The sequence below is a fragment of the Gymnodraco acuticeps genome, unplaced genomic scaffold (genome assembly GCF_902827175.1).
Source record: "Gymnodraco acuticeps unplaced genomic scaffold, fGymAcu1.1, whole genome shotgun sequence".
NCBI lineage: Eukaryota > Metazoa > Chordata > Actinopteri > Perciformes > Bathydraconidae > Gymnodraco > Gymnodraco acuticeps.
In genome coordinates this window covers 11,663-33,907 of record NW_022989852.1, presented here as the reverse complement: position 1 = coordinate 33,907, position 22,245 = coordinate 11,663, and the positions used below count along the sequence as shown (strand labels likewise).

Genomic DNA, 22,245 nt, shown 5'->3' with positions numbered 1-22,245 from the left:
ACTTATTTTTTCTCCTGCTGATGTTCAGTGTGTATATCAGTATGTTTTTAGTGTCTCTACTTTAACGAGTCCTATCCTGCTGATGTTCACGGTGTAATCAGTATGTAGGATCTCTAACTGTTTAAAGGTATTCCTCCTCCTGCTGATGTTTCAGGTGATATATAAGTCATAGGTAGATGTCTTACTATTTAAAGAGTCCTCTCCTGCTGCTGTTCAGGTGTTTATATCAGTATTGTAGTGTCTCTACTTTAAAGAGTCCTCTCCTGCTGATGTTCAGGTGTATATCAGTATGTAGTGTCTCTACTTTAAAGAGTCCTCTCCTGCTGATGTTGTAGTGTCTCTACTTTAAAGAGTCCTCTCTTGCTGATGTTGTAGTGTCTCTACTTTAAAGAGTCCTCTCTACTGATGTTCAGGTGTATATCAGTATGTAGTGTCTCTACTTTAAAGAGTCCTCTTGCTGATGTTCAGGTGTATATCAGTATGTAGTGTCTCTACTTTAAAGAGTCCTCTCCTGCTGATGTTCAGGTGTATATCAGTATGTAGTGTCTCTACTTTAAAGAGTCCTCTCCTGCTGATGTTCAGGTGTATATCAGTATGTAGTGTCTCTACTTTAAAGAGTCCTCTCCTGCTGATGTTCAGGTGTATATCAGTATGTAGTGTCCTCTACTTTTTAAAGAGTCCTCTGCTGCTGATGTTCAGGTGGTATATCAGTATTGTAGTGTCTCTACTTTAAAGAGTCCTCTCCTGCTGATGTTCACGTGTATATCAGTATGTAGTGCCTCTACTTTAAAGAGTCCTCTCCTGCTGATGTTCAGGTTGTATATCAGTATGTAGTGTCTCTACTTTAAAGAGTCCTGTTCAGGTGTATATCAGTATGTAGTGTCTCTACTTTATGTCTCTACTTTAAAGAGTCCTCTCCTGCTGATGTTCAGGTGTATATCAGTATGTAGTGTCTCTACTTTAAAGAGTCCTCTGCTGCTGATGTTCAGGTGTATATCAGTAGTAGTGGTCTCTACTTTAAAGAGTCCTCTCTGCCTGATGTTCAGGTGTATATCAGTATGTAGTGCTCTACTTTAAAGAGGTCCTCTCCTGCTGATGTTCAGGTGTATATCAGTATGTAGTGTCTCTACTTTAAAGAGTCCTCTCCTGCTGATGTTCAGGGTATATCAGTATGTAGTGTCTCTACTTTAAAGAGTTCTATCCTGCTGATGTTCAGGGTATATCAGTATGTAGTGTCTCTACTTTAAAGAGTTCTCTCCTGCTGATGTTCAGGTGTATATCAGTATGTAGTGTTCTCTACTTTTAAAGAGTCCTCTCCTGCTGATGTTCAGGTGTCATATCAGTATGTAGTGTCTCTACTTTAAAGAGTCCTCTCCTGGCTGATGTTTCAGGTGTATATCAGTATGTAGTGTCTCTACTTTAAAGAGTCCTCTCCTGCTGATGTTCAGGTGTATATCAGTATGTAGTGTCTCTACTTTAAAAAGTCCCTCTCCTGCTGATGTTCAGGTGTATATCAGTATGTAGTGTCTCTACTTTAAAGAGTCCTCTCCTGCTGATGTTCAGGTGTATATCAGTATAGTGTCTCTACTTTAAAGAGTCCTCTCCTGCTGATGTTCAGGTGTATATCAGTATGTAGTGTCTCTACTTTAAAGAGTCATCTCCTGCTGATGTTCAGGTGTATATCAGTATATAGTGTCTCTACTTTAAAGAGTCCTCTCCTGCTGATGTTCAGGTGTATATCAGTATGTAGTGTCTCTACTTTAAAGAGTCCTCTCTTGCTGATGTTCAGGTGTATATCAGTATGTAGTGTCTCTACTTTAAAGAGTCCACTCCTGCCGATGTTCAGGTGTATATCAGTATGTAGTGTCTCTACTTTAAAGAGACCTCTCCTGCTGATGTTCAGGTGTATATCAGTATGTAGTGTCTCTACTTTAAAGAGTCCTCTCCTGCTGATGTTCAGGTGTATATCAGTATGTAGTGTCTCTACTTTAAAGAGTCCTCTCCTGCTGATGTTCAGTGTATATCAGTATGTAGTGTCTCTACTTTAAAGAGTCCTCTCCTGCTGATGTTCAGGTGTATATCAGTATGTAGTGTCTCTACTTTAAAGAGTCCTCTCCTGCTGATGTTCAGGTGTATATCAGTATGTAGTGTCTCTACTTTAAAAGAGTCCTCTCCTGCTGATGTTCAGGTGTATACTCAGTATGTAGTGTCTCTACTTTAAAGGAGTGCTCTCCTGCTGATGTTCAGGTGTATATCAGTATGTAGTGTCTCTACTTTAAAGAGTCCTCTCTGCTGATGTTCAGGTGTATATCAGTATGTAGTGTCTCTACTTTAAAGAGTCCTCTCCTGCTGATGTTCAGTGTATATCAGTATGTAGTGTCTCTACTTTAAAGAGTCCTCTCCTGCTGATGTTCAGGTGTATATCAGTATGTAGTGTCTCTACTTTAAAGAGTCCTCTCCTGCTGATGTTCAGGTGTATATCAGTATGTAGTGTCTCTACTTTAAAGAGTCCTCTCCTGCTGATGTTCAGCCTGTGCTGCAGCACCTCTTTTCACCCTCTGTCTGAAACCAGAGCGCAGTCTGCTCTGATTGGTCAGCTGGTCAGGATGCTTTTATCTTACAAAGCAAAACAAGCAGCGTACAAATAACCCATGAGACGTTTTTTATTGACGAAATCTGATGCAAATTGGATTTCGTACTGAGAACCGTCGGGCTGGATTTCCTCACAGAAATGCAAAATACCTGCAAAGTCACAAAACTTCTGCCACACAGGAGCAGTCAGTCAGAGAAGGAGCTCCAAATACCTGGAAGAGGAGATCAGGGAAAGATATTCAAGATGGAGGAAACCAGGATTAAAAAACAGTGCTTCCTAACAGCAGAGGTAACAGACCAATGTTAATGCAACAATGGTGAAATGCTGTTATCAGCTTCTCTAATACGGAGATTTGCTTATATTTTCTCTGTTTTATATCAAATCAAAGTGAATATCCGTGGGTTTAGACGAACGAGACATTTAAATAATAATAATGCATTTTATTTATATAGCGCTTTTCAAAACTCAAAGACGCTTCACAGTATGCGGGAGGGTAGACCAACAAGGACAGGCAAACAAGTAAGTAAAAAATAAAAAGGCAGTCAAGAGGAAGTTGATTGAGAGGGGGGGGGGGCTTATGGGTAGACAGAGTTGAAAAGATGTGTTTTGAGGCGGGACTGAAAGACTGTGAGGGACTCAGAGTCACGGAGATCTTGGGGGAGGGAAGTCCAGAGCCTAGGAGCTGCCACTGAGAAGGCTCTGTCTCTGTCCCCAAAGCTGCAGAGTGTGGATGTGGGAGTGGATAGGAGTCCGGCTGCGGTGGATCTGAGGGGCCGTGGGGGTTGATAAGGAGTGAGAAGGTTTGTGAGATAAGGGGGGGCCAGATGGTGGAGTGCTTTGTAGGTGAGGACCAGCATTTTGTAGTTGATGCGATGGGAGACAGGAAGCCAGTGGAGGTCTTTGAGGACTGGGGTGATGTGATGCCATGATTTGGTCTGCGTGAGGAGACGTGCAGCTGCATTTAAAGACATCACCTTTGATTTTGAGAAGCTATGATGGATATCTTTGACTATTTTTAGACCAGACAATCGATAAGCTACCACACCCTTTAGTGAGCTGTGTTACAGTTCAAATGAATTGACCCTGAGTGTGATCTGGCGTTGTGACGTGGTTAACTTCCAGAGAAGATGCTCACGAGACCACAAAGAAAGTGTTAAAGTCATTTGGACGGGTAAATGTGGAAGCCAATTAAAAAAAATGCAGATTGAGGAAGAGTTTGTTTTAAAGAACAAGAGCGTTTTGTTTGAGAGGCGTAAACACACGAGGACAGACGATGTTAGAGCAGCAGAGAGAGTTTGGCGCTGAGCGTCCTGCAGACTCTGCAGACAGATGGTGGATCTGACGGAGATTACACCAGGCTGGTGCTTCGGCCTTTTTGTTTCGGCTCCGTGTGTTTTATTTTGCATTTTAAACACATTACACTATGCTGTGTTCCTGCTTCCTCTGGCGTGTATCTCATCGTACATCCTCAACAGATTTCCTCCTATTTCCAGGGTCTAAACTTTAGGAAATACAGTGTTTGCTCACATTCTTCAGACTGTCAGTGTTCACAACTAATGTCTGGTTTAATGTGCTTATAAAGCAGACATTTTGAAGTGATAATACACACACACTCTTACACACACATACCATGTATACATCACTTCAGGCAGGGGCGGACTGGCCATTGGGAATACCGGGAGTTTCCCCGGTGGGCCGGTGCTGTGTGTGGGCCGGAGGGCCACAAAAAAAAAAAAAAAAAAAAAGTTTCTTAAAAAAAAAAAATATATTCTTTTTTTTTTGCCTAAATCCTACCGGCCCACATTTGTAAGTGTTCCGGTGTTACGTAATCAGAATACAAAACTCAAGTAACTGTATTCAGCTCGCGTTACATTTAAAAAACGAATAATCTGATTACAGTTATTTTCGTAAACCTGAAGTGAATACATTTTGGATTACTTATTGGAATTATTGGTGGAAAGATTTCCTTCATTTACTTCAACATTTAAAAAAAATCTTCTCGGGGGAGCTTGCCCCCGGACCCCCCTAGAGGAGGTGAGGTCCACCACCTGCCCACCCTGTTAAATTGTCTCACCCACATTGAGGATGCTTCCTACGCCCATGTTTTATTCCATGCGTCAAGTCAGGCAAATTGGGTCCAAATGTTATTGCATTAATGATCTGTTAACATTAAAATCACTAAATATATGCTGTAACTATTTTGCTCTAGGCAACTCAAGGGCTCAGGTAATGTGATTACTATATGAATAATTGTCCAAAATAACATAAAATGCATAGTGTTTTTTGTTAAGTAACATACTTTCGTCGCCGGCCGGCCGATACATGCCGCGCATTAAGTGGGCCTGTCTGTCAATTAATCCCCGGGCCACTTTTTCGCCCCAGTCCGCCCCTGACTTCAGGGGACATTACATTGACTTACATACATTTCCTGGAGACTTATCCTAACCTTAACCATAACCAACACATGCCTAACCCTAACCCTAACCCTAACCCTTACAAGTCTTTCACCTCTAAAAATGAATGAGTCCCCTCATGGGGACCTCCAATGTTCCCCATAAGGGAGCGCGAAGTCCCCCCACACGTGACTGTTGTAAAACAATTTAGGTCCCCACAAAGTATAGTAATGCTAGGCACACAACACACACAACACAACACACACACCACACACACACACACACACACCACACCACACACACACACACACCACCCACACACACACACACACACACTCTCTCACAACATTTTATATATCCACAAAAAAATCTCAATTCATCCACATCCAAACTCGAACATCACACCACACACACGCACACACACACACACACACACACACACACACACACACACACACACATAAAACACCTCTAATCAATACTGAAAGCAGCTGGTTGTTGCTAACGCTGTGTAACGCAGGCTTCTTTTAGATCCCAGATTAAAATGACAGATTTCACACATGTTGAATTGTTGGAAGCATTTGGGGTAAAGTAAACCGTAGCTCAAATACCTGCCTAGCTTTTATTAGACGTTTAAGAGCGGTGCAGCTTGCATCTTATAGGCTGTTGGTTACTTTATGCGCTACAAACCCATTTTTTTTGGGGGGGGGGGGTGCAGGTGTGTTGATGTCTGTGTAAGTGTGACAGAGTAATCCGTGCAACAAGAAGAAGCCGGAGGCGTCTAGTCTGCTGCTCTCCACTCTGTTCCTGATGCTCTTATGACCTACTTTATATTTAATATGGGTTGAAATCAGTGCTGTAATCAAGCTCATTCACGCACAACGTTAACTCTTTGTAAAACTGCACGGCTCTAACCCTTTTTTAGATGGTCTTAAACCACCAGACTCAGAGACAGCTTCATCCCACAGGCCGTACGACTGCTAAACCTGAACTGCTGAAGGAACATCCATAACATTCTGTCTGCAACTACCCAATTACTTATCGGATATATCATATTCCAATTACTTGTATATAGACTCTTATTGCACTATTCTATTCTATTCTATTCTATTCTATTTTATTTGTATTTACGTTGTCATTGATATATCTACACTGAAGCTACAGTATGTACACATGGCATTACAAGCCTTGAAGAGGCCCTGTTCTGCGTACTGCGGGTTCCCTCTCTTGTAGTGTGTGTGTAGGTTTTAGTGCATGTCAAAATTAAGTGGAAAACTACTTTATAATAACAACCGTGATTCTGTCTTCCTCTCTGCAGATCCTAGTGAGAGCGCGGCCCTGCGTGGATGAGTTGCGAGGGTGTGTGTGTGTGTGTGTGTGTGTGAGTGTGTGTAAGAGAGCGTCAGCGCTCCCACATGGCCTCCATGCAAGACGGGCTGAACTTCACGGCTCCTCCCTACGGCAAAGTGCTGCTGCTGGGCGCCATCGCTGCTGCCTCCGCCTTCGTGGTCACCATCCTCATCGTGGTGCTGTGTGTGGGCTGCCAGCGGTGAGACACACACACACACACACACACTCCATACACACACACACACACATACCATGTATACATCACTTCAGGGGACATTACATTGACTTACATGCATTTCCTGGAGACTTATCCAAACCTTAACCATAACCAACACATGCCTAACCCTAACCCTAAACCTAACCCTTAACCTTACCCTAACCAAGTCTTCACCCTAAAATTAATGATTCCCCTCATGGGGACCTCCATTTCATCCCCATAAGGGAGGCGAGTCCCCACACACACACACACATACACAGAAAAATCACATACATTCAAACTTTATATATACACATAACATCTCAATTGATACACACACACATCCAAACTCGATACAAAGACACACACCCTCCTAGGATACACACACACACACACACACACACACACACACACACACACACACACACACACACACACACACACACACACACACACACACACACACTGTTCTAAGTGTCTGCTTGTGTGCTTTCAGGAAGGGAAAGACGCACAATGTTCCCGGCGAGGGTGGAAAACACCGTCTCATGGACATGGTAGATATCTTCACTAAATCATTCAGAGGACCCCTCTTCATCCTAAATACTGTTTAACTGGCCCCCCTGTGTGTGTGTGTGTGTGTGTGTGTGTGTGTGTGTGTGTGTGTGTGTATGTGTGTGTCAGGGTATTCTCCGACAGTCCAAGCTGCGCTCCATCAGTAAATCAGACGCTGAGATGAACAAGATGAACTGCAATGGCAAAAGTGAGTCCATCCATCTCAAGCAAACGCTGACCTGTGGAAACCCTGTATCTCCTTAATGAAATTACACAGTGTGTGTGTGTGTGTGTGTGTGTGTGTTTCAGCGGCATGACGAAGCACTTTTGGCTTCATTGAAGGTGCAGTCAGCGATTCTAATGCAATAATTTAGTAAATGTCTCCTCACAAAGCAAAGAACACAGAGTCAGAACATTGAGAATAAATACACTATTTTCATTATATTTCATCACTTCATTAAAGTACTTTTAATCCTATTTAAAATCATTAAAGTCACAAACAGTGGAGATACAAGGTTTTTATCAGAGTCAATCCATGGAAATGGCAAAACTGGAAATTGTAGCATGTTCTGATTTAATGTAAATGTCCTTAATCATTTTATATTAAATATATGTTTCTTTTAATGTTTTGACATTATATGGTGTTTTCTTTTAACTTAATTTGTATTCCCTATTTGTATTAGTATTTTGATTGGCTTTGTTTATACTGTATGTGCTCTCAATTTGCTTATTATAATTATAATAATAATGCTATATTTTTTGAATGTCATAAATGGGTTTCTGAATTGTATTTGTTTTTCTAAAATTATTATTTATTATTACTCATATTTATATATATTTATTTCTTGGGATTCTTTTTTCTGATATTATTTATTATTATTTTAATGCCTGGGGTCTGCAAAAACAACATTACAAACATAGATTAATGCAATGAAACATTTAGTTTGCGGCGTCTCACCGCACATTTCCCTCCGTATCTGATCCGGCCCTAAATTCATGCAAAACCCAAACTGCATTTGACCCTAAAACAGAACTCGCCTCACATTCCCTCCTCATCCCTTTCCTCTGGACTCTGTGTTTGTGAACATGCTTCATCTTTCTCCCTTTAAGAGACGAGCAGGGAGCCAAGTTCCTGTGTTTGTGGCTCAGTGACAGCAGAAACACATGTTCTGCTTCAGATCCGTCCCGAAGTCGATTTGGAAGCGTTTTCCTCAAAGCTCAACGTCAGCTCTGTCTCTGTCAAAGGGAGATTTATTCATGTTCACTACTGTGTGTCCAGTACAGAGGAGGACATGTGTGTGAGTTTGGTTTTATGGTGCCTTTCAGAGGCTCCTAAAAAAAGAAAGGTCCCCAGTGTTGCCAGATGTACAATAATGATCATATTTATCCAATAATATTACACTCTGTAGGATCAATATCACCCAAAGATAATTGTATAGCTTCAGTTTTAGTCAGAAAATAAGCAAACCTTTATGATACAGCAGGATAATCACAGCATACCTTTAAGGGTTTCCCAATCTTAAATGCAATGTCAAGAAGTAAAAAACTAACGTTAGGCTATAAAGGAACTACAGTGTGGTCACATGACTTCACGTCACAACCGCTAAGCTAAAGGTGGCTAATGTTGGGCTATAAAAGAACTACAGCACGGTCACAGGACTTCAGGTCACCAACGCTAAGCTAAAGGCGGCTAATGTTGGGCTATAAAGGAACTACAGCACAGTCACATTACTTCACGTCACCACCGCTAAGCTAAAGGTGGCTAATGTTGGGCTATAAAGGAACTACAGCACGGTCACATGACTTCACGTCACCACCGCTAAACTAAAGGCGGCTAATATTGGGCTATAAAGGAACTACAGCATGGTCACATGACTTCACGTCACCACCGCTAAGCTAAAGGTGGCTAATGTTGGGCTATAAAGGAACTAGAGCACGGTCACATGACTTCACGTCACTACCGCTAAGCTAAAGGTGGCTAATGTCGGGCTATAAAGGAACTACAGCACGGTCACATGACTTCACGTCACCACCGCTAAGCTAAAGGTGGCTAATGTTGGGCTATAAAGAAACTACAGGACGGTCACATGACTTCACGTCACCACCGCTAAGCTAAAGGAGGCTAATGTTGGGCTATAAAGGAACTACAGCACGGTCACATGACTTCACGTCACCACCGCTAAGCTAAAGGCGGCTAATGTTGGGCTTTAAAGGAACTACAGCACGGTCACATGACTTCACGTCACCACCGCTAAGCTAAAGGCGGCTAATGTTGGGCTTTAAAGGAACTACAGCACGGTCACATGACTTCACGTCACCACCGCTAAGCTAAATGTTGGGCGTGATGACTTTTGGTCGTCTCATTAAGACACTTGTTAGCAACCGCCATTAATAAGACACATACAAATTCCCAGTAGGAAAAAGTATCGTAGTACAAACGTTAAAATCTTCCAGCTTTTGTTAATCATAGACCTTGTTTAGGGAATATAATTCCAAAAACCATTGACTTTAAGAAACAGAACAGGAAGTGCTGAAATGCTAAGTAATTTCTAGGTTTAAGGATTAATTCCTGCTGCTCCTGCTTTAGAGGAGTATTACAAATATTGTCTGACAGATGGACCTTTTTTTCACAGAATACTACTAAAAAAACTAATGATGGTATAGTTCTAGGCTTGTCAAATAGTTGTTCTGTAAAATTAGATATTGACGCCTACTGGTTCGAGAGGTGGTTATGATCCACATAAATAACTTAAGTCAAAATCTATCCATCAAACATTTGGAAGAAATGGTCACGGAGGTAGCAGTTTTAAGTCTAAATTTGATCAAGTTAAACCTCTGTGAGGATAGTTCCGTCCCGTATCTGGCAACGCTGGGTCCTCAGTCTGGACCTTCTGCTGCTGCCCGGCAGGTCTAACTCTGGTTCGTTCTCAAGGCAGGCAGCTCCCCCAGATCCCTGAGGACGGGGAGCACACTTACTCAGAGGTCGCTACTCGTACTGACGATGCCCTGTACGCCATGGTAGGCAGGGCCGGGCAGACGGACACCCCGGCCCCCCCCGCTGTGCCCGCCAACACCCCGGCGCCTCCGGACCCTGACGGAGACGCTGAGGGAGGGATGCCCGACTCTGAGGTCATGCAGCCCGCTCCTCCTCCTCCTGAGACGGCTGAGTACGCCTGCGTCCGGAAGCTGAGGAAGGCGGACAAGGCGCCGCAGAAGAGAGACAGCGGGACAGACATGGCGGAGGCGCCGGTGCCTCAACAGAGACACCCCCCCCCGTCTCACCCTGCTCCCCCGCCCCCTCATCCCACTCACCCCCACAGCACCAAGCTGCCCCGCAGGAACCAGGACGCCTTCAACGTGCCCGCATTCCCAAAGGTTGGTACACACACATAGTCAAATGTCAAAGTCAACTTCATTGCCAATCTTTCAGTTTGTGTGTGACACAGAGAGATCGAAAACATTTCTGAAGATATAGCAGCCAGGTATGAGTTTCAGTCTCAGGATCCATGTATCTGTGATCCTCTCCAGAATGGAAGTAGTCATCACATACAGAGCATCAACTAGTTCCTGAACAGTGTCCTTCACATGCTGATATCCAAGAGAGGGAGTTACACAGTCACAAGATGGAGGAATAGAAAGCAGTATTCAATGTTTACTTCAGATTAGCTCCACGTCAGAAATGAGCATGCTTGATGTCTCTCTCCATAGAGGCTGAATCATCATGTTAATCACATAGCTATCATATGCCTCAAACAGTCCTGATGCTCTTCTAGGTAATCACACATCCTGTCATGTTCACAGCTACAGTTGGGATACCTTTGTTATCATGTTACTCTCATGTTGGAAGAGGACATTCAGTATTTCCCAAAACATTTCAGTGTTTAAATTCCATAAAGTACTATAAAAATGAAGGACAAGGTGCACTTACCAAAAACTTTTGTTTAGCGCTTTCAGCTGCATCTCATCTCCATGACAAGTGGGCAAACTCCATACGCCGATGAAGACCATGAGATGCAGTTGAAAGTGGAAAAGCTAGTAAGTGGACCTTATGTTAAGATTGTTTAAGTCAAATAAATTGTCTCTGAGCTAAACTTGGTTCTAACATTTGGCTATTTGTGTTAAAGTAACATTTCAACCTCCTTATTATTGAAGGGGTCAGGATTGATGGTTTAATTGTTCTCTCAAAGTTGATCTTGTCCGACAACACGGTCACGATGTGGTCGGCTAGTCTCTTAAACAAATGCACATTCATTTGATTGAGAAAATGCTAAACCAACCTAGAGAAACAATAAGAAACGTAGCTCAAAATGTGATAGCATGAAGCCAAATGAATAGAGCCAGTCTGGTCGCAGAGACAACTGTACTTGATGTGTTTCTGTAACTGATTTCATTTACACGTATGTTATTATTTACTTCACAACACTGTCTGTATGTAACCTGATTGGCACCAGATTCTCACACAACCTGGTCAGTAATGGAAAGAGGGAACGTTGCCACATGCTGTTGGTGACCTTGTGTTTGGTGTCACTCGAAACAAAGGCAATAACAACACATCTTGTTTGTGATCGGCCCGGGTCGTAATGTTGAGGTGTTTCAGTTTCATGGGGTGAAGGAGGTGAAGGAGTGTTTGCTGGAGGGGGAGATGAAAAGTTAACGGCTGAGTTGGGTTTCTTGTGGTTCTCCAGAGGTCTGACAGGATCACACAAAGCGGATTTAAGACTTGAGGTGATGCCTTGTGACTCAATGGAAGAAATACTGGCTGTGTTGCTTTAGGTACAAGTGAGATATGAACACAACGATCCATTTGTTTGAAGGCGGAGTTAGTTCTTTAAAACGGCACACAAATCAGCCCATTCATGTTTTTGGAATCTGATCTTTGACATTCTTGGACCACTTTATTGTTTGGTCCTCAATCAGATGCAGGTTTGCGATGCACCACGAGTCTGACCCGTCATATCGGATTGCATGCAACCTTTAAGTCACTCTAGATTTGATATGCATCCTATTTATGTGCTTGTGAGTCACTCTGTAGATGAAAACAGTGAAGACCAGGAGTTAGAGTAGCAGTGACTTCAGTTCGAGCTACACTTGAGGAGTTGCATCGTTACTGGTCTGTGTTTCAAAGCATATCGAAATAAATCTTTGCCACAGAAGAACAAGGCTAGGTCCAGGAAATAAGCTAAAACACAAGTTATCATCTGCTCTACTGCAGATCAAGTAGCAAATGAAACGGTAAAAGCCGAGTTTGGTGCCCTCCATGTTTACGACAGAGTGCCGTGTCTGACGTCTTTGTTGTTGTTCTTTGGGTCAGGACAGTGACCGGTTCAGACTGGAATCTTATATTGGCCACTATTAGCTTTGTCCGTTGTTCCCGCGTCCCAGGAGAGAAGCTTAAAAAGTAAGAGACAATGGAGTCTCTGAGAAAGGTCAGATTGGTTACTTTAATTAAATAGCGTGGTAATGAATCAGACAGAAGGTAGACGGGAGCACACAGCTGTGTTCTCGGGTCTGCAGCGAAGGAAGAGAGACCCAACCACGCACGTCGGCTGGTTATGTATCCTCCGTTGGCTCCTCCTCACGTGCCGGTTGGCGATGTAGGGGGACCTCCCACCTCGGTCTTCAATGTCCGTTATCGTGCATAACAGAGGATTTAGACGTTGTATATTCATTACATAACTCCACACGCCTTTTCTCCTCATACTCTTTCATGACTTTTTATTTAATGCATTTTAACGGCTGTAATGGCGTTTTTGTTAATGCCGGAAGTCAAGCTTACTGTTGGTACTTCGGAGATCTCTTCCGGAATAGTTTTTCAAAATAAACTTAAACCACAGGTGAATGCTAACCGGAAATGTTTTCGCAATAAAACAGTTATACAATTACTGTATGTTTAAACTATATTACATTGATTTTAATTTCTTACACCACGTATACAAAATGATGAGCCCAATATCTAATCTGATCGGTCCAAAATCTGCATTGAGTCTTATAGTGTGAAGATACCAGTGTCTGAGTTCTCGGTCAAATCTTCGCCCTGATTGTCGGGGTTAGATTCATGTTTCCGGCTGCATTGACATGTCATGATTGATCTGTAGTTCTTTGTCAGTATCGTGTGTACCACATTCATATGTTGTCCAGGTACAGTGGAGAGCGTCAGATTCCCTGTCGAAGCTGCAGGTGATCTTCACGGTTGTAATCGTGCCAACGCTGCAGTTTGCTCTGCATTTATCCCCACTGTGCAGGTGATTTGTTAGCACCTACTTAGCAGTCTGGGCAGGGAGACGTGATCACGTGTCCGATAGTTATATATGTTGTCCTGCTCTCAGCGGTGTCCCGTCCTCCATATGTTCAAAGTCTGTCCTGTTTTTATAGTGGATGAACAGGCTGTGTGTGCCCCGTGTGAGACCAGCAGGTTACACTTTGTTCTGTGACCCGGGTTCAGTAACACGCACACAGTTCACAGACTAACGCGTGTTGGCTGTCTGCTCTGTGGATGATGCAACATGTTGAAACTGAGCACATGCTTCCTCACAGCCTCACCTTCCAGGGAAAACCTCCTGCATGGAAATCTAGCACGAGTGTAATGCTCACTCAGCACGTTTATTGATAACATTATTATTATTAATATTCTATAATAACGTGCAATTACGTATCTGCCACTACATCAACATGTGTCCCCTCTTCTTCATGTCTCTTCTACATCAACATGTGTCCCCTCTTCTTCATGTCTCTTCTACATCAACATGTGTCCCCTCTTCTTCATGTCTCTTCTACATCAACATGTGTCCCTCTTCTTCATGTCTCTTCTACATCAACATGTGTCCCCTTCATGTCTTCTATCAACATTGTCCCCTCTTCTCATGTCTCTACATCAAACCATGTGTCCCCTCTTCTTCATGTCTCTTCTACATCAACATGTGTCCCCTCGCTATCTTCTGTCTCTTCTACATCAACATGTGTTCCCCTCTCTTCCTTATGTCTCTTCTACATCAAACATGTGTCCCCTCTTCTTCATGTCTCTTCTACATCAACATGTGTCCCCTCTTCTTCATGTCTCTTCTACATCAACATGTGTCCCCTCTTCTTCGTGTCTCTTCTACATCAACATGTGTCCCCTCTTCTTCATGTCTCTTCTACATCAACATGTGTCCCCTTCTTCTTCATGTCTCTTCTACATCAACAGTTGTCCCCTCTTCTCCATGTCCTCTTCTACATCAACATGTGTCCCCTCTTCTTCATGTCTCTTCTACATCAACATGTGTCCCCTCTTCTCCATGTCTCTTCTACATCAACATGGTGTCCCCTCTTCTTCATGTCTCTTCTACTCAAACATGTGTCCCCTCTTGTTCCATCATGTCTCTTCTGCATCACATGTGTCCCCTCTTCTCCCATGTCTCTTCTACATCAACATGTGTCCCCTCTGTGGAAAGAGACTCTGAAAGTTTCAGGAACAAAGATTCTCTCTCTTTTTGATCCATTTCTATTAAAACCTGTCTGAAAATGAGCTGATCAGATTTTGGCCACTTTGTGATGTCATAACGATGTTTTGTCTTGTGTAACCATTAGCCAATCAGCAACCAAGGTAACCCCCCACATTTCTCTGCATGTTTAAAGAGGCTCATTTGTCTGTTATGAATCCCATCTGGTCTGTTCTTTAAAATGCACGTTGTATATTCCCAAGTCCTGGTGACCGTGTGACGAGCTGTGCCCTGATTCTGTTGACAGGAGGTGATGTTTATGGGCAACGGAGAGCAGTACATCTGGAAGCCTCCGGAGGAAGAGGAGATGCTCATGCACCAAAATAAGGCCCTGGGACCGCTGGGTGCTCACACGGTGGAGAATATCCAGCCGTCTGCTGCTGTGGTGAGTCTGAGCATCAACACGCTTTATCTGTTAAAGGGACAGTACACCTCAAAATCACACTGCATTTATTACCGTGTTTAAGCTATGTGTTATTATTATTATGCGTCACTTTCTTCTCCATTAGGACACAGAGGTTGCACTTTTCCTTGTTCATGTGATGTTTTGGTGTAGTTGTTTTGTTTCTTTCCGTTAAGTGGGAACTAAGTATTTTTTTGTACGTTTTTGTGTTTCTCTTATTTTCCTACGATACTGTTATGTGTGGCTGTGAATAAGAACATATAGTTACCTTGGTTGCTGATTGGCTAATGGTTACACAAGACAAAAAATCACCTGAATGTCCTCCTAGAGCACCATTGAGTTCTTTGTAAGCAAAGAGGGGCGTGGGGAGGGGCTCCTTATTTTCATCTGAAGTAACAGACAGAGAATCAGCACTTTGGAAACAGGGCTGAAACAGAGGGGATTATGGGTAATGCTGCAATGATCTGTTTGGTGTTTCAGCCAATCAGAGACAGGCTCTGTACATATCTGAGACCTGTGATATATTGATGAAAAGAGTATAAGAGGAGACCTTTAACCTTTTGAGTATTCCCAAATTTCCAATTTTGTTTTGTTTTAACATTGTCTTTCCTACAGTGGGTGTTCTCAGTGAGGTTCTATTTCATCCTTACTGACCGCCAGAGGCAGTGCTTAGCACTGGATATCTTCTGTCTCGTGCATGCGCAGGTCGAGTATTTATGTCAACAAAGTCACATGTGACCTCGCATGACCCCGGAAAGCATAAGTTCTGGTGTCAACAAGTTCAGTCCTTTTTCATCTTCTCGCTGCGCAGGCTACTACTCTGACAGCAGAAGCCAGGCAAAGCTATCAATATTTGATTATTCAAGCTCATCGCTATCTGTAGCCTTATGATCACGTCTGTCGGAGCTGAGGGTTAAACGCGACTTGCCCTCCGAAGGCTGCGACGAGCTGTCCCTGCGAAGGGAGAGAACCGCGGTCTTCACCGTTCGGACTCTCAGGAGCCCAGGAACGGCGGACGCTCCTGCACATCAGACGCCTTGGCGTCTCCCCAACATAGGACCTCCTCTCAGCTGGAGGGTCGGATGTGACATCCCGACCCCTGCCGCCTTCAGCTGTGGGTCTGGCCACTGTAGGGCCCGACCCGCTGCTGAGCGACTGCATAGAGCCTGTCAAGAGGACTATTCTCAATGCCAGGGCACCGTCTACTCATATACAGTACGAAAACAGGTGGAAACTATTTTCTGACTGGTGCCAATGGCGAAACGAGGACCCAGTGCATTGCTCGGTGCCAACTATCTTTGACTTCCTGCGGTCCCTCCTGGATGACGGCTGGTGTCCCACTACCGTCAGGGTATATGTGGCTGCTACCTCATCTCAACATGCAAGGGTTGACAACAACACAGTGGGGAGCCACAGGCTGGCACCCCTCTTCTTAAGGGGAGCCCTGAGGCTGCGCCCCCCGAACGTCCTAATGCTGCGTTCACACCGGACGCGATGCGAATATTCGCTTCGCTCTAAACGTTTGAGTGCCAGCTGTGTTTACTCGCATCATTCAAACAAGACGCGCTGGCTCGGGAGCTACAACTACAACAAAATGAACATATTTTACCGTGATTCAATTGTAATACACGTTTCTAAATGATGCCGACGTAACAACATACTGATAAGAGTTAGGGAAGTTAATAACCTGTTAAACCCCGAGCCTGTTTTTCAGGTCTCAGGCTCGAAAATGACATTCCCAGAACAAATGACCATATCTTCCCTTCTAAAAGGGGTAAATTAATAATCTTTTTTCTCAAAGTAATGATAAACCTGTGAGTTGGATGTAGAAAAGTCGGAATCAATATAGATGTTTTTTATTTTAAAGAAAATTCAGATTGAACATGGTAAAAAAACTGTAAATAATAGTGTCCGTCCAAAAGATATTTTGTACTTATAGTGAAAACTAACCTTGGATGATGGGTTAGTAGACTAAAAGCTTTAGGAATCCAAAGTACAACATATAATAAGTACCCTGTATCAAGATTGATGCAAAACAAGTTATATTTGACCTTTTTAGACAGATTTAGCAAAAAAACCCTCTTCTGGGGTCATTTGGGGGGGTTTTCCATATCTCTGGCCCCCCTTGTTCGATTTTGACATCTCTTTCTGACCGTTAGAGCCAGTAGAATCCAAGGGAAATCGTCCCGCACACACTCATCTTAAAAAAAGATGAAGCGAATGCTAGCTTGCAGCAAAGGGGAGAAATATCGCTGCTCTGATATAAAGCAACAGAAAAGCTGTTTTATTGTTTATGGATTATCAGAACATTTCAAAGGGGACGTTTTTATCGTTGTAATGCCATTGAAGACCAGTTTAGACCAGACAAAGACGAAGGTAAGCCATGTTAGCGTTGTGGGCTACCGAGCGCCACTTGTTTTGATGTACATTTTTGTTGATAACGTCGCGAGTTTGTATCTGTATTCTGTGTCTCCTTGCGATCATAAACGATGTGTTGGATGTGCACCTAGGATAAGTAACAAGGGAGCTAGGAGTGATTATCGGTGCAGTAATAGGTTAGCATTTTTCGCTCAGGGGTAATTTAGATGCTTCTTATGAGACTTGTGTTTTGTTTTGGTAAAAATGGTTTGTATCATCAGTTAGCTGAGATTATTCCCGTTAATCTGGTATAACACATTAATAGGTTCTTAAATATTAAGATCCCCTGAGACACAGTGTTGTGAACAAAAAAGAAAAAGGACCCGCCGAGGGGGTCCTTGGGGCTTAACAGGTTTTTAAGTTAAACCCTAAGTTAGTAGAAACCATGAATTAATGCTTGACAAGTCTGCAGACAGACGGCAGGCGAAAAACCTTTTAAATGCTTTTCTGAATGGAGATCGGGTCGACCAGGCTAAGCTAACGTTGTATATGCTCACTCCACACTCATAACAACGGCCCACAGACATAAATAAACCAGCGACTGTATTCGCCATGACACAGACAGTCTGTGGTTTGTACTTGTTTAACTTTTGTCCAGTTTTTGAACAGATATGAGGAGCTGTGAGCTCTGAGCTCTGAGTGCTAACTGCTAACAGCTAACAGCTAACAGCTGATGTTTTCTGGTTGAACGTCAGTGACTGCAGGCTGAGATCCTCACCGCTGATTGGCTTCCGCGAGAACGCGTCACGTGAATTTGACGCTCGAGTTGAAAAGATGGAACTCTCGCGTTTGACCGTTCAATCGCCTCAATCGCGTGATTCGCGCCGCGTCTACCGCTTCATGCTTGCCGTCGGAGCGAATTTGCGTCTCTCCGCATCTCTGCATTAACTTTACATGTAATCGCACCGCCCCCAAACATTGCATCGCGTCCGGTGTGAACGCAGCATAAGGACTCCTACATGGGACCTGCCCTTGGTGCTGAACGCCCTATGCTCGCCTCCCTTTGAACCCTTGTCACAGCAAAGCGTGTAAGTGAGCACGTTGTACAGCGTTCCTCCCTAAGGTGCTGGCACGCTGTCATCTCAATCGGCCTATCCAGCTGGCACGGTTTGACCCCCCCATCAGGAGAGGGGGAGGAGAGGTCATAACTCTTATGGTTACGGTCAGTAAGGATGAAATAGAACGAAAGTTACGTATGTAAATACGGTTCTATGAATCCTGGATGACCGCCAGAGTTCTTAGTCACTCGGAATCCCGTGTTCCGCCGAGAATATTCCATAGGACTGAACTCATTGACAACAGCAGAACTTATGCTTTCAGGGATCATGCGAGGTCACACGTGACTTGTTGACATAAATACTCGTCCTGCGCATGCGCGAGACAGAAGATATCCAGTGCTAAGCACTGCCTCTGGCGGTCATCCAGGATTCATAGAACTGTAGTTTCATTCGTAACTTTCATTTTCTTCTCAGGTGGCGGAGATGTACTCGAAGGTGTGTAAACCTGGGAAGAAGAAGCGAGCGATGCCAGGGTCTCCTCCAGGAAACCCTGGCTTCCGGACCCTGGGTCGGGGGGACCGGGACCGGGATCGGGACGGCGGGTTCAGTGTTGTTGTGAAGCCGCAGACGTGGGCCTTGCCGGAGGGGAGGGCCGGGGCGCTGGACGACCACTGCTACGAGTCCATCGGCACGGAGGAGTGCGACCTGGCCTACGAGAACTTGGACGCGGCCTGGAAGAGAGAGAGGCCGCCCAACACCTGCGCCACCCTGAGACCACGGAGGAAGAAGTCCCAGCAGCCTTTGCAGCAGCAGCAGCCGCCACCTCCCCCGCCCACGCAGCAGCAGCCCCCCCCCCCACCTGCAGCAAGCCAAAGCCCTGCTGCTGCCGGGGGAGAACCTGTACGAGAGCATCGGGGACCTGAAGCAGGGCTCGAACACCTCCAGCACCACCACCATCTTCACCTTCAACGACGGCATGGAGATGTACGTGACGGGGCTGTGAGACCCTCATCAGGCTCTAAAGACCCTCCATCAGGATCTGAGACCCTCCATCAGGCTCTGAGACCCTCCATCAGAACCTGAGACCCTCCATCAGGCTCTGAGAACCTACATAAGAACCTGAGCACCCTCCTGAGACCCTTCATCAGGATTTGAGACCCTCCATCAGGTTCTTAAGACACTCCATCAAGACCTGAGACCCTCCATCAGGCTCTGAGACCCTCCATCAGACTCTGAGACCCTCCATCAGACTCTGAGACCCTCCATGCCCCCAACACATACTGTTTACATTCAGTCATAACGCCCCCCCCCCCCCCCCCACAAACATGTGGATCTGTTATGACCCGGGCTCCCCTCTATAAACCTTACAACGAATCCAAAGGTAGTGAACACTAAATGAGCACAAGACCCCGCAGAGCGATCTGTGGGGAACAGTAGCACTTCTATTTTACGGAGACATATGTGCTAAGCACAATTAAGTAAAAAGCCTAAATTCTTCCTCAATTATAGCGGGTAAAAAGGTCCGAGCAGGACTGTTATTGCGGGAAAAGGCACAGCATTGTGGGAAATCTTTTGGTAGCACTTATCATGAGCTTCCCTGTAGAGTCAAGATGTGAATTTAAATGATATATAAGGAATGAATTACTAATCAAAAATACTTGAAAGCTCAGGGACCAAGAGAAACAATTATGAGAGTATTATAAGTAAATAAATTGCACACATTTTGCATTCCTCCTAAAAAGCTTCAACTCATTTAAGACCATCATCGTGTTTGGAAAAGCGACTGGAAACTTCCCTCCGTCATGTGGGGCTGGGCGATGTCGGGAAATCTGATACCGTGATACGTTTGACCAAATACCGATATCGTACGACTGACCTTTCACTAAATATTTACTCAATGAGATTTTCTCAACAGATAATTAGCAGTAATGTGCATTTAATGACTAAGCAAGTAAAGACAAATAATGGAAGAGCGGTCTGGTGATTCGAATAACTCCAAATATTGAATGTGAAAAGATTAATACCAACATTTAAAGATTGTCTAATTAATGTTAAAAACCTATGTACAAATCGACCCTTTTGGCTTTTAAACGTAATACTCCATCACCGCTCAACGCTGCTTTATGGATCATGCAAATCCACTTTCACGGCAAGTATTTGGGCAAATATTTTAAATCATTGTGCGCTCACATGCCGTTTAACACCCTGGCTAATCTTGTAAGCTTAGAAAAAGACATCAGTATCTAAAATCTCAGACGATATCTCGCCTCATATCACGATATTGGTATATTATGGGATGTATTGCCCGGCCCTACTTCACGTTTAGTTTGACCGGACATGGACTGAACACCGTCTCCACTGCCGTCTGTAAATTAAGTGTTTTACTTTGTTGATCCTGTTTCTGCACTTTGCCTGCTACAAGTTGCATGCTAGAAAAAAAAAAAAAATCACCAAAAAAATCAAGCACTGTCATGTGGTTCCTCGATATGGATGTTCTTCATTTTAAATTGTCGTTGGTTGTTTTATTTTTTAAAGTGTGTTGCTTTATTTCTCTGTAGAGCACAAAGCCAGTTAGATTAAAGACGTCCGGGACTCTGAGGGGAGAGTTGACTTTCCCTCGTCTCACACACCGAGAGGAAACCCCACACACACACACACACACACACACACACACACACACACACACACACACACACCACACACACACACACACACACACACACACACACACCACCACACACACACACACACACACCACACACACACACCACACACACACACACACACACACACACACACACACACACACACCACACACACACACACACCACACACACACACACACACACACACCACACACACACACACACACACACACACACACACACACACACACACACACACACACACACACACACACACACACACAACAACACACACCACACACACACACACACACACACACCTCTCCGCTCAGTCCTCACGTCTGTGGAGCGTTCATCTACATTTGCCTTGTGGTCACATGGATCTGCCGTCATCCCTCCATCGATGAACTCTCTCTGTTATCAGTGTTCAAGTATTGCAGAAATTACAAAAAAAAATGAAGTGAAGCAAAAGGTTTTCGCGGAGCATCATCCTCCTAAAGATCACAAATTTACAAATCCTGGACGATTATATATACATATATCATTCGACCAAATCTCCCCAGCCAACAATGTGATTATATGTATGTTGATGCAACGTGTATGTACATTACAAAAGAGAAAGAATAATAAATATATCATCAGTGTCAAGAAATCTATCTTTTTCTATGATGTTTAATTGTGTTTTGGAATGACTTTATCTTGTGACACAAACGTGCGGAAAAAAACCAGCTGCAATGTGAATCAGTGTTTTCTGTTTGTTGTTTTCTGGAGCCATGAAGCTACGGCGTGTTCTTGGAAAGCCCGCTGACTTACATGTGGCAGCTAATGTTGTGTGTTTGCTATTCAGACTACAGGGTCTTGTACTCGACAAAGCGTGTCCTTTTAAGTGCTAAAGTGCAAAAGATTGTAATGTTTTATATCAAGATTACTATTCATGAAATGTCAAGTTTATACTTTTGTAATAAAGTGGCACTTTAAAAAACAAAGATGTCTTATCTCATAGTTTCAGTTATTAAAATGATAAAAGAACAGCAGATTGAAGACGGTCTTTTTATAAAATATCACCAAGAGTTGACCTTGACGTTTCAAAAGAGGATTTTTTTATTTATTCAAACCTTTTCTTCGGATCTAAAAAGCGGCCGGACGAACGAACCTAAACTCTTAGAATATCTGAATCATATCGTGTAAAATATGATTCAGATATTACTTAAATCCAAGG

At 43.7% G+C, this 22,245-nt stretch overlaps 1 protein-coding gene across 1 annotated transcript; it reads left to right on the top strand.

Moving 5' to 3' along the window:
• Positions 1-6,304: 6,304 nt before the first annotated feature.
• Positions 6,305-20,834, top strand: si:dkey-70p6.1 (uncharacterized protein LOC570575 homolog; the record flags this gene model as incomplete). Its single annotated transcript, XM_034239233.1, is given in 7 exon segments — positions 6,305-6,535; positions 7,029-7,086; positions 7,214-7,292; positions 10,017-10,459; positions 14,810-14,947; positions 18,856-19,230; positions 19,232-20,834. Coding segments are annotated over 7 exon segments (1,380 nt in total). The 3' UTR covers positions 19,385-20,834.
• Between the last annotated feature and the right edge of the window lie 1,411 nt (positions 20,835-22,245).